Source organism: Scophthalmus maximus, chromosome 3 (assembly GCF_022379125.1).
Source record: "Scophthalmus maximus strain ysfricsl-2021 chromosome 3, ASM2237912v1, whole genome shotgun sequence".
Classification (NCBI taxonomy): domain Eukaryota; kingdom Metazoa; phylum Chordata; class Actinopteri; order Pleuronectiformes; family Scophthalmidae; genus Scophthalmus; species Scophthalmus maximus.
Genome location: NC_061517.1, coordinates 10,780,001 through 10,793,780, shown reverse-complemented (window position 1 = coordinate 10,793,780; position 13,780 = coordinate 10,780,001). Strand labels below are relative to the sequence as shown.

Below are 13,780 nucleotides of genomic sequence, written 5' to 3'. Positions count from 1 at the left end.
GGGGAATGGAACAAGCTCCATTTTTTTTTTTTTTTGTTGCTCGGAGTGATGAGCTTTGCCAGAGCTGCTGCACTGACAGCTCATGAGTTCTGTGCGGTGAGGCTGTGGAGCATAAAGCTGACCAGCACTGATCAACAGAGAGCGCGTGTTCTTTGTCCAGCGCCCGGGTGTTTTGTGCAGCGATCGCATTGTGCTGCTGGAGGCAGGGGCCATTGTTTAAAGTACTGATCTGAACGGGATTACGACTGTTTCTGTACACCCCCCAAAAAATTCTTCCGCCCATGGTGCAGCGTGGTTAAAACAACACGGCACAGGCGAAGGTTCAAGCTGAGGTTTTGCTTCGCAGATGGTAAAATGTGGGGTGAAACGTATTCCATCAACATGTGCAGCTTGGTAAATTTCCTTTACGGTAGAACATTAGTTCAGTGTTTTCCACAACAGGAACAGAATCAACAAAATATTTATGAATCTATAAAATTGCGGTCGGCGGATCTGGCGTTCGGCAGAGGGAGGTTGCCTCACATCAACCAGCTGCTTTGTTTTAGGAAAACACGACTTGTCACGTATTCGTCCTGAAGAACCTCCGAGGAATTTTAATGCGGCAGAAGAACAGAGAGAGAGACCACTCGGTACGCCGTGTGTTTTTATGCTGCCTGTTCTCTCCATTGTTGTAAATATCGTCTTTGCTTGTAATAAACGCTTGAGTTATTTGCAACGGTTTTAAAAATGTGAAGCCAGTAATGTTGGTTTTTTTTGGGGGGGGGGGGACATTGCTGTCAACATGTGTTTTGGGGTTTTTTCTGTGAGAAAAAGAGATTATACAAGAGAGAAAATATGAGAGCAATGTGAGATAGATGGGAGGGAGGCTACATTTAGACAGGCCCTTCTTCTCTTAGTTTAACTTCGAGGCGCAGACGACGAAGAGGTGCCAGGTTTTTACACCGCGCTAGACTGTCCGCTGAGCACCTCCGGGCGCGCAGACCTAAAATCACAGCCTTATCACCTCGCGACCACGGTCACACGGAGGAGACGGCGTTACCCTCTGCAGAGCTGGCGTGTGAGCATTGACACAGTCGCCCGCGTCACCCACGGTGAAGCGGCCAAGATCGGACGCATTTTGAAGACCCCATTTCGTGGGAAACATCTGCGAGCGTCTGTGCGTCCGTCTCCAAATGAGTGTGTCAGGTGAGGCCTACCTGTGCACCTGCGGGGGTTCACGTTCCGCCCGCCCGCCCGCCCGCCCGCCTCGCACCTGGAGCTCTGTTTACGCCGCGGCCAGATGTGTCCTGCTGGCGTGAAGTCAGCCCCTCACTCAGACATCCTGGGAGCCTCGTCTGGCACGTGCAAGTATTTCTGACCCTTCATGTATGGCTACCTATGAAACGCAAAGTTGAAGGGTGATTTCGGATCCGTATAAACCTTGCTGCTGACAGAGGGTTCAGACACATAAAACCTCTTGCTGGCTCTGTTTCCTTGAGAGAAATTTTTATTCTCTCTCAATTTCTCGCAACCGTTCTATCGCCTCCTTTTTGCATATTGGCCTGCATGACAGCAATCAGAAATGTAAACACTTGTCATGATGTAACACATTTTGTGCAAGTGGGTGCATGTGCGAGTACACACATATGGGGCCAATTGACAGGGTCACATATGGGATGTGCTCCTAAAGTCAGTATCATTTTACCAGTGTAAATATTAGTCAATGTCAGGAGCGTTTACACTGTAATGGAAGTCCTTCAGCTCTACTTTCCTTTAAGCACTTTCTCGCTGCTCCTCTCCCTCGGGCCTCTCCTCTCCTTATTACTCGCCTCTCATCCAGCCCTCGTCTAGTCCCCCGTTTCTCATTACCCAATCTCCTCTCCTGTTCTCTGCATCTCCTCCTGAGCGCCGGCAGTCTCTGACGAGGCCCAGTCGTCTTCCAGGCGGCCCCATCCCCCTCAACATTGAAGGAAAAAAACCTCCGTCTTCCTATTCTCCTGACACAACATGATTAATCATTCCATTTACTGATCCACTGTCATTGGATTGTTGAGGGGCGCTCACAATACAACCTCAACCATCCCTCGGAGACACACCAAATCTCTGGACCTTCTTCCACAGCTCTCGAGCAAACTCTAGTCTTTGTTCACTCCGCGCCTTGAACAGCCGATGTGGGTCGGACCGTCTGTTACTAAATCTGCCGTGGGTGAGGAGACCAAATGAAGGAATGCAACTGCATCACAAAAACCCTGAAACGCTGCTCGATTTAAAACAAAAGTTACATCTCATTTTCCACCGAGGCACAAACGCTGTTCGAGAAGACAAACTTCTTCTTTTTTAAGTAATGTACACAGAAGAAAATAAACAACTATATGTTGAAAATTTAAGTATTTTTTAGGTTGGTAAACAATTAAATTTTTTCAATGTACATGTCGAAAAAAGTTTTAAATCAGGAGATGAAAAACAGACAAACAAAACTTGAATGAACACCGTCAGTAAATACGTCTCTGCTGGTTTTACATTTGATATTTTATTGAGCATTGAGCCAATTTGAAAAAAAGTAACAAAATATCAGCTATAACACATTAAGTTTAACAAACCTCAAATTCATGGAGAAGCTTATAAATATACATAGTTGGATTGGTAGAAATAGTTTGGTCTATTGAGAATCATCACAGGGATAGTGAGCAGTTAACTGAGTGGTTTTGGAAATGTGTGGCAATGATAAAAAATCTGATCATATGTGATATACGCGTGTGTATAACAGTAAAGCCGAACATGAGTGAGAAAAAAAAAAAGGAGAAGTGTGTTTTTTCGAAACAATAAGGTGCTTTTCCCTTTACAAATAAACAGTGAAGAGCCGCAATAGTGAGGAAAATAAAAATAAAAAAGTGACTCCAAAACTTGGGGACGCCCGACTGAACACTGATTTCAAGACGGAGACGCTGTTCTGTTTTAAGCTTAAAGGAGGATCTGGTTAAAGAAAAATAAATACAGTTTACTGATTGGTTGGATAGACATACTATATACACAGAGCATTGAATATTTCACCACTGTCACCACAACATTGCCCATATATATTCAAACCATGTTTAGTATTGTAGAATAATGTTAAATGGATAATCTGAATTAATATGGAAAAGAATGAAAGCTATAATATTGATATATTTGCTGATGCACTGTAGTTAAAAAAACAACAACTAAAAAACAGCTGAACAGACATGTACAGACAGGTTTAAGCCTCTGTATCAAAGTGCATAATGGTTGGAGGGCTTGTTGCAGCACCTGGGGAACACTAAGGCTTCTGGGACAGCTTAATAAATGGCCCAATCCCCCCATAAAAGCCCTCTTATTGTAGCCACTGTACTCCCGAGAACTCACACGAACCTGCTCCTTACTCTACATGTGACGAGAGAGGGGACGGGTAGACTTCGGTCAGGATGTGAAGGCTGGTTTTTGGACTGGGCCCGCGTGAACACACCCGTACACGAGAGCACCCGAGTGTTCTCCTCTCAACACTCGTCAGTCTCAAAACAAATATGCCACAATTATTAAACTCTTCTCTCGTTACGAAATGGGAAGCACAGTCCAATTTTGCAATCAAGTGTGAGCCATATGACAAGAACAGTGATGTTATTTTGAAATTAAAAATGGTGCAGCTGGGGTCGGGGGGGATACTTCCAGCCATTTTAAGGCACTTGAAGGGATTAAAATCAGCTGGTGATGACTGGGCCAAGATATAACATAACAATCTCAAAATAAATATTTCACGATACTCTCAGTTTCTGAAGACATACGATTTTTTTTTTTTTGGGGGGAAAAAAAAAAAAAAGAGTCAGTCTTTTTGCAATGGCATAATTGTTTAACTCTATAAATATAATTTATATAGTTTCTTTCTTCCATTCTCTCGCTGTGTGCAACTCCGTCGCTCCTCTGCACATGAATACACACACACGCACAGATGTGTATGCCCATCGTCTGCTGGCCAACACGCAGCCAACGCTCCTCTTCTCACTTGCAGACAAACTGGTCTACGATTTTGGTGCAGCGCTTGCACTTGACGTAGCAGCACCAGTGGAACTTGCAGTGGCAGCGCTCCACTATCTGGGCCTTGTACTGGTCGTAACCGCGGCCACAGCACATCAGCTCACACCCATCCATGCCCTCCGAGGTCTTGTTGCAAAGGCGCCCCACTGTGCCCAGGGAGCCCGTGCTCTGGTTCTTCAGGCAGTAGTCTGGACTGGACTCGATGTACACCAGGTCGTGGCTCGTGGGGGCGTTGAACTTGCTGTGCATTTGCACCAGCTTCCCGCGCGTGTTGAGCTTCATGGCGGCGCCGCTGTCGTACTTCTCCTTCAGTGCGTCACCCACCTTGCGGAAGTCAGCCAGCTGCAGCCAGCAGGTCTTCAGGCTGCAGGAGCCCGACACCCCGTGGCACTTGCAGGACACATGGGCGAGGTCCGACACCGTCTGAAAGTGGACAGCAGGGGGACAGAAAAGGGAAAAGAGAAAGTTGGGTTAAACAGATGAAAATGTGGCAAACTGCAATAGTTTTTTCCAAACGACACTCGCTTTGTATTTCTGATTTGACCTATCTACGTAAATATTTGCGCAATATGTTGCTCACAGTCTTATGAAGCATTACTTTGCCACAAAAGACCGAATGTTCCTGTCCATGTCTCCAATCGTGCACTGAATAAAAAAAATGTCGTCCACTCATTTGTCCTACTTGAAAGAGAACAGCCTGGCAACAGATATCTGGTATTAGGTTTCCTTTGAGGTGGTTTCAAGATGTTTGGAAAGAAAAAGAAACCCCAGAGCTGCCTCCAACAACTCCATCTCCCCACAGATCAAAGCCTCAGGAGGGGAGAGCAGACAGAGCTGTTACACAGATGATCAGTGGAGACCTATCGGATTGACCTGGATTGTCTCACTTCCAAACCCCCCTCGCTCTTTCTATCACTGGTTGGTCTCAATCTGGGGGCCTGCAGCTTCTATCTTCTTATCCGATGACACCTCAAAGTCCTGTTGGTGCGTGTAATCCCAGTATCTCACCCTCCTTCCAGCCTCGTTGTTGTGGAGATTCATCAACAGCCGCGCGCTCTCATACGAGCCCTTGGGGTAGCTCTTCTCCCTCTCGCGTGCATCCACAAACTCCTTGGAGAACCTGTAGCCGTAGTTGAGGTTGTCTCCGCAGCCGCCCCACAGCCAGTCTCGGGGCAGGTCTTTGGGGCGAGCCGCGCGGCTGCACCCGCAGCTGGAGAGCTCCCCCTCTCTGCAGGCACGGCTCACGGCGTTCACCACCCCTGCAGCGCTGATGGCATAAGTGAACGCCGTTTCTCGGCTGCCTGAGGACACGCAAAACAGGAACGTCACGACACGTCACAGAGGAAATGAGAAATGTGGAAATGCACTCTTATCATTTGGCACGTCCGTCCGCCGCTTCCCTTTTTGCAGGTCGTGCATGTGTATTTGTGTTACGGTGAATTTGACTCGCTGTCATTTTGCTTTAAGAATTTCTGCAGTGTTATGATACGTGATGTCATACGACAGCATTCACCATACACTCAAGATTACAGACCACTTGAGCCAAGTGCTGCAGGATCCTCATCACCAACATTTTGAACAGTCTGGTTTGCTGTTATTGGGCTCCAGCCAGAGAGAAGAGAGCGCCCTCCAGTGACACAGATCCTTCCTAACAAGCAGCTACCATTTCACCCAAATCGACAGTGACAATGACTCCTGCACTGCATCTGTCACGACAGCGATTCTGTAGCCGTTGCTCATTTACTCCCACTGTTTCTACCCTCACACTTCCTCTGTAGAGACTAGCTGGGAATTGTAAAATAAACTTTTAAAAACCACAGAAAATGAAGCGTTAGCAGATTTCTCTGTCACCAAATGCTCTGTCCATTACCGTCAATTACTGTACAAAGCCGCAGTCTACAGGCTCCAAGAGAAAACCAAGATGAGGAGATAAGCAATGTAAAAGGAAACAGCCAACGCAACTGTGAGGCTTTGTGTTGACATCGAAGACAGGGGTTGCTACAAAATAAAAATGCACAGCTCGTGTACCTGCTGGGCTAAACCCTTTAGAGGGAACGCTATAATGACAATAACAGATGGACAGAGAATGGGAGATGAGGGAGGAGAAAGAGAAGATGACTGAGGAGATAAGTTAAGAAAAAGACATTGAAGGGAGGGGGGGGCGGGGGGGGGGGGGGTATGCAAAATGGAAAAGAGGACACATGCATGCACTTAACATCACAAAAGGCAGAAAAGGGTGATGATGGAGAAAGAAACAGAAACCGACTGGAAAGTCTGAAAGAAGCCCAGGTGGGAAAATCTGGCAGGAATTGACCAGAGTTGGGAACTGATGAATTCATCTTCAACAACCAGCCTGGGGTCATTGGACTAATAGGACCCTGTAGAATGACAGTCTGTTGTCTCCCACACCGCAGCTTCCCTTCTCCTGTAACCCACCCTGGAGCTAGTCAAGCCAGGCAGGGGAGAGGGTCTGAACCCGGCACCACGCCAGCACCACCCGGAGCTCAACTTTAAACCACCGGCACACTGTCCTGCGCCGGCAGACAGACAGACAGACAGACAGACAGTAAGACGGGTGTTCAGAGAGACAGACATACAGTATGGAGGAGGACATGTTTGCTTGACCCAGAGTGGTCTGAGATGGGAGCAATGATGGGGAGGGAGAGGAGAAGAGCAATCGGAAAACGGCCGTTGATGAGGTTTCTAAGAAGACAGATCTGTGGCAGCACCGGAGACCAGAGTCAGTGTGAAAAACACAATGTCATGTAGGGAGTAGTCACAAAAACAACGCATCAAATGGTTGGCCCACCTAAAGTGTGTAAGTGGTGACTATCGCTGCAGATAGCGTCAGTTTTATATGTCGAGGCTTTGAGAAATCCATCTCTGAGATTTATGCCGCTACAATAAAACAAAGGGAGTGATTTTTTTTTGGGGGGGGGGGGGGGGGAGGGAATTTGCTACGCTCCCCAAAAAATGTGTCACCATGACAACAGTTGACAGCATACTGGTTAGATTACCCAGAGCTATTGGAACATCATTTCTGGAATGGACGTGTTGCAGCTGTGTGCATTGCATGTTATTTATTAAAGTTTTGCGCAAAACAAACAAAACGTCATGTTTTTTTTTTCTTGCATTTTTGTAAGATTTTTGGCACTTTAAAGAGTACAAACACGATGAAAATGCACACACTTCTGCATGCCTTGCTGAAGAGGAATTTGAAAGGATCACAGCACGTGAGCACAACAAGTGCTGATGACTGCTATCAAAGCTACTGAATGGTATCTGTTGGAAATCTTGCCACTATGCAGCCAAACCTGCTGCCGTGATCCCAACACAGACATTGCATAGATTCATTGTAATTCAGCTGGAGAGTTATGGTCAATAAATAGTAAACCACCTATACATTAGCCCCTGGGGTGAAGGCAAACATCCAAAGAAAACTAAAACAAACCATGGAAAATGATAGGATCCAGGAGTGGGAATCGCTTTCAAGACAGGATTGTAAAGCCCTTGAATTTTCTATAAGAGAGCCGAGGCACACTGCATGAACACACACACACACACACACACACACACACACACACACACACACACACACACACACACACACACACACACACACACACACACACACACACACACACACACACACACACACACACACACACACACACACACACACACACACACACACACACACACACACACACACACACACGTTATTCTCTGACAAGGTGATATATTGGTGCATACACCCACTGCACTCCTATTACTTATAAATACATTGCTGCTACAGTCCAGCGCCGCAGAATGCGGGCCAGGGTGTGTGTACGTAAGCGTGCGTGTATATATGTGTGTTAGATTGTCTCCCATTCATCAGGGGAAAAGCAGATTCTCTGCCTCCCTCCTGCTCCATGTCGGGAGCTGGTTTAGCAGGCCAAAGCCACATGTGATTTATCCAGCAACCTCACCCACCAACTATTCCCTCCACACAGCTGCTGAGAATCAGCAGCCCCTTACATTTCATACGCACACTTCCACAGACGCACAAAAATACGGTCAGCGAGACAAAAGGGTGGGAGGACACATTAACGCGAGACATAATGCAAGAATAGTAAATAACAATCAGCGAATATGCGCTTCAAACACGTGCCTGTGTTGATAATTGTGAGCACACCTCTTGTGGGTTCCTGTATGTTTTTTTCTAAGAATATGTGCAAGTTTATCCATTTTTTTGCCAGTTTCTTACCTATTTGCATGACCCGTCCAAAAACAGAGGAGTTGTCCACAGTGCTGCAGTTCCAGCGCCGATGTCTGAACTGGTACTGGCACTCTCTGATGCCCGTCTTGGCGCCCTCGCCGATGTACTGCATGTGGTCCTGGTAGAGCTGGCACAGCTTCTTCTGGCCCTGGGACAGGCCCACCAGCTGGCTGCACAAAGGCTGGGCACCGATGATGTAGGCCTCGGGGATCAGCAGAGGGTTCATGGCCAGAGACCTGAGCGAGTGAGACACACACAACGCAGTTGTTTTCACTCATGTGCCATTATGTTTAAAAAATGTACGCAAGAGTCCGGGCCAAATTCACAAACAACAGCTGACTTCACTTGACTGGATTCTCCCTCTCATGGATGAAGCAATGTAAATCTTTGAAATGAGAAGCAGTTAGTTACTGGATGCGGTGGAACTCTGCACACCCTTAGCTTGTACTGACACTGGACTGGAAACGTGCCATTTAGGGCCAAGAGCACAATAAATTGAAGGGGAGAAAAACAGGGGGAAGAAGGAATATTCAAAGTAAAAGAACAGGGTGAATAGGTTAAAGAAAGAAAGAAAGAAAAATCAGAAGAATAAAAAAAATTCCCTTCCCTAAATTACCTGTGCCCGCCGATGCCAAACCACTAACCCTCATCACAGGTTGAATACTGTCCACCTTCGAGAATGTCTAACGAGTGTGATACTCCCATTTGCTTTTCTTCATTGGATAACACAGGAGCCGACAATCTCCAGTATTTTGCAAAAATGTTAAGACGCCAGGGAACATAAACATAGATAGAAATGTGTTCTCTCTTCTATCTCACCTTGTTTTAGAGCTCAAAAGCCCTTCAGCTTAATCTAGCGAACCCATGGCGTAGTCTCTAGTTCAAACTTCACGCTGGGAACCACTGTGATATTCAGTAAAAAAATGTAGCCAACTAAGCGCACACTACGCCTACTAAAAAGAATCAACACCTTTTAAACTTTTTGCAGAACTGTTTGCCACAACTCGTGTTTCCTCACATCAAGGCACCGGGGGCAGATGAACTCTAGGCCACGAGTTCTGTATGAACGTTTGTATAAAAAAGAAAAGAGAAATAAAAATGAATTGAAAGGAGGAGAGAGACAAACACAGTTGAAAGCGAGAGAGAGAGAGAAACACTCGTATGAGCATCTGGTTCCAGGCCACAGGACAATTAGAGCAGCCCATCCCTGAGCCCCAAGAGAGAGACAATTAGCCCCCAGTGTAACCTGATCAACTGGGGAAACTCAGCAGCGAAGGGGAGCGCAGACTGAAAACACACACACACACACACACACACACACACACACACAACCACACAGAGGAAGAAAAAAAAAAACATGCACACTGTCGGTGCGCGCGCTGGCGCACACACACAGTGAGCAGACCCTCTGCTCGGACACTCTAAAATCATTCACACCTGTGTGTCCTCTCGGAGAGGAAACCCAAAGACACACACAGATTGGGCTCCAAAAACGGAGCTTTCCAACAGGCTCTGTGGTAATGTGCGAGTCCTCAGCCGGCTCCGTAATCCAACTCATTATTGGAACTTTAATGGAGTCGCCTACTGAGCGGAGTATTAAAAGGCATGTTTATCTGTGCAAATCCCACTCAAATTAATAGTTTAAATGATTATTTTTCACATAATTGGTCCCTCGCCGCATGACGTCACCACTCGCTTTGATCCGCTCGTCTGAAGTAAATAAAAAAAAATTGTACACAGGAAGTGTGAGTTTACTGCAGACGCTGTATGTTCTTCCGCAAGCACTCAAGTCAGGATACACAAATGCAAGTGCACAATTAGATAAAATCACAGAAACAGCCGCAGGATGTGAAGAGTTGTGATTTGGTTGAAGAGGTGCCGCCTCTATGGTCGACTGATAAACAGTATCAGAATTTCAGTATGCTCAAATTTGGACTTTTCTCCTGAGGGCGACGGGACGCTGTCTATGTACACACGCGCGCGCGCACAGAAACGCGGGTGCAGTTGCACGCCGTGTCCCGAGTTTGCACATATTTTGACGCCGACTCATAAACCACAGCATTTTATGTTTTCTATAATATTCATAATTTTGGTTTGGCAATAAGTGAAGAAAGAAAATAGAGGGAGAGAGAGAGAAAAAAAATGGTCATCCTGAAAAGTTAATGTGCCACAGTCAGCATGTTGTAATACTTCATGCTGTACGCTGCGACTGAAGCTGAGCAGGATCACTTAGCAAACATGCACACACAAGCCTGAAATTGACTCTGAAACTAAGTTAAAGGCAAATATAAACAAGAATAACTTTCTTTTAATCAATATCAATCTAAATCTTTTGCTTCTCAAGGCTGCCTTTTTTCTTTTTTTTATTACAAATGTGATACGAGTGAAAAGAGAGCAAAATGCATTTCGAAAAAACTGACCTCCGCTCGTCGTCTGACAGGCAGACATTCAAAAACAGACAAGCGTACACAGAAATACTGCACATATGGAGAGAAAATGAATGCATACCACCACGAGTTGGCCTCCACCACCACCTGCATGAGGAGTGTGAGGAGTGTCAGGGCAAAGACACAGTGTCTGGAGTCCAGCACGCTGCCAAGGGGCCAGCAGGCCGGCCGACACACACAGCCCAGCCCCAGGTTCATACTGCCGCGGATCTGAGGGAGGACAGAGAACAGGATGCACGTCAGTCGGCCTGTCTGGACGCTTCGTCTCTCACACACACTTTATTGTGCATAAAGCAGAAGAAAGGGAAGGAAGAAAAAAGAGGGGAGACATGCGATGTCAAAATGTATGATGGGAATGCAGGAGAAATTCTTTCAGCCACATGCCTCTACATCTAAACTCTCTCTTTTGCATGCAAACTGGCTGTAAACAGCACTGTAATTGTGCGTGTGTGCGTGTGTGTGTGTGCGTGTGTGTGTGCGACGAATGCCCTGAGGCTATCAATGCTTGCAGAGACCTCATTTGGCAGCAGGTCTGAGTGTGAATCACATAAGACTGACGGACAAAGAGCCAGAGAAGACACGCTGACCATGAAACCCACAACTAGACAAAATAATGACAGTTCACTTGACGCAGAGAAACAGACACACAAAAGACAAGAGAGGCATAGACAGTGTCTGTGCCTGTGTGTGTGTGTGTGTGTGCCTCTGTGTGTGTGTGTGTGTGTGTGTGTATCTTGAAAAACATTACAAGCTACACATTTCCTGCAAAAATGAGGTTTTAAACCTACATTTTAATTCTAATCAACAACCACGATGGTATTTTTTTTCCACGCGAATACAGTTCGACCTCAACAAAAGCAGTTGGATCTTAAACACCAGCACTTGAAATAAAAAACCCACAATTTTGTTTGTAATCATATTGTTGGTTTTTTTTTTTAACCTGTGGCAGAGCTGATTTTCTGAACTCCTCCTGACCAGATTTGATTTAATTTGTTAATTTGTGTAAATAAGTAACATGCTCGAGACATTACAAGAAAATTGTAACACAGATTCGTTGAATTGGCATTAGAGTCAATTGCAAACATCTTTATGGGATTTAGCGAGAAAGCAAAACGTATGAATTAAAAAGAAGGCGTGATTGATTTTTTTTTTTTTTTAAACCATCGTTTTCGTTACGGGACCTATAAGGCATATTAAATGTGGAATTTGACAAATAATGGTCATACCAGTCCACGACTATATTCTAATTAATTTGCATAGGCTATTTAGCCAATTAATGAATCTGGATCGGCCTGCGAGGAGCCACGTCAGCGGAGGATGGAGGATGGTGCCTGCTTTGTTTTTTAGTGCCGCAGCCCTCATGCCCTCACGAAAACTACAAGGAATTAAAAAGGATGAAAGACAGAAAATGTCAATAATGTGCAGACAACTTGCGCGGCTTCTTGGTGATCGTTTGGCCGAAAATGGCAGAAGGCAGAAAATGAGTTAAAATAATTACCCCTAAAATTTCCGAGTCAGGCCGATGTGCCAGCCTCTCAGCGCCGGGGCCCGTGTGTGAAGCTTGGGTCTGAGAGCAGCTCTAATTTGTCATGCTGCGTTATTTTCCAGGCTTGTGTCGTGGAGACTTGGGCCCTGCCTAATACTCATTAAAGACGAGGCCAAGTTCACCAGCATTCACCCAGCGCCCGGGCGCGCGCACCTACTCACACACATGCGCGCGCGCACACATACGAGCATGTGCTTTCATTTTGCGCGCTGCCTCAGTGTAATAGTTTGGGGAGGAGGTTATGTTATGTTCCCCTTGCACTTCATCCAGATGAATTAAAGCGCACCGTCCTCAGAGGGCGGTGGGTTGGGTTTTTTTTTTTTTGTTTGTTTTTTTTTTACACCGTTTTCTAAAAACCAGAGTTTGGAGTTCGTCTGGCCTGCCAGGACCCGAACACATATTGCAATTCACGGATAATGAAGAGCGACAATTTCACAGTGGTTTTGCGCCAAACTGAAGTTGCCATATTTGGCGCTATTCGTGCCTAAAAACGAGCTGTCACGAATCACGACGGGCACAGGTGCTTGCAGTTGTCTAATGGCTCCCAGCCAATCAGAGGAAAGAACTGAGGATTGCGTTTCAAAAGAGAGGAGTCCATTCACAATAAATTTAAAATCTCATAACGCTGTTGTATTCGTCTCAGTTGGTTGCAGCTATTCAACTCATAATTTCGTCTAACTCCAAATCCGAAACCGTGCATTTGGCATCTCCTCTCCAAGGCTGCGTAAACCCTGCGCCCCGTGACCCCTGGAAACGACTGGACCGGAGTGGAGCATTCGAACAGGACCCGAGCGGATGACTGATGACTGTCCGGCGGATTCTCGTCGGGGAAAGTGGCATCGCATTGAGCAAATTGCAGGACGAGAACAACTAGAAATACCTTTTAGTCAAAAATGATAACGCACATCCATCGCTGCTGTTTTGCACCGGATCATTTAAGAGTCAATTCCTAAAGGACTAAACCCATTACGATCGAAGCTGTAAAGGGATCAGATAAATACGCAGCGTACACCGGTTCTTTTAAAATGTGAAACATGTCTGGAAGAAATTCACCGTCAATTTTGGTCTTATGTTTTCTATTTTTTTTTATTATTTTTTTTATTTTATCTGTCTTGAACCTATGACCAAACTAGTTAAAACATTATTCCAATAAAAATATGAGAGTATCTAAATAATTTCAGCAACAAATTATTGTGAAAATTATGGCAACTTTTCATGAGTGACATGGGCCAATTTTTAAAACGATGATGTTTGTAGTGTGGCCTGTATCTTGACGCCTCTTGGCTAATGTGCTGACAATGAATTGAAAGTGGATGTCTGGGTGCAACAAAATTACAGCATTCAATTAATAGAGCAACTGAATGAAAATTATAAAGGTCATTCACTAACAAATTCTATAAAATATTATCTGCATTTTATGGAGCAAACCGATGAGTGTCTTTTGTCTGCCTGCCCCCTGATGTTAAACAAAACCAGGAGAGGGAGCCAGGTACAAGGAGT

General features: G+C 45.6%; 1 protein-coding gene across 3 annotated transcripts in view; it reads right to left on the bottom strand.

The window, feature by feature from the left end:
- Positions 1–2,490: 2,490 nt before the first annotated feature.
- The window catches only part of wnt5a (wingless-type MMTV integration site family, member 5a), a 12,869-nt gene continuing 1,579 nt past the window's right edge, over positions 2,491–13,780 (bottom strand). For 2 of the 3 annotated variants that reach the window (XM_035645522.2, XM_035645523.2), the window contains 4 exons: positions 10,796–10,944; positions 8,276–8,523; positions 5,035–5,327; positions 2,491–4,449 (listed from right to left, as the gene is read on the bottom strand). In XM_035645522.2, the coding sequence (XP_035501415.1) occupies positions 3,991–4,449; positions 5,035–5,327; positions 8,276–8,523; positions 10,796–10,932 (1,137 nt within the window). In that variant the 5' untranslated portion in view covers positions 10,933–10,944 and the 3' untranslated portion in view covers positions 2,491–3,990. Of the gene's footprint in view, positions 4,450–5,034; positions 5,328–8,275; positions 8,524–10,795; positions 10,945–12,232 lie in introns of all 3 variants that reach the window. The other variant, XM_035645525.2, reaches the window with a different exon arrangement.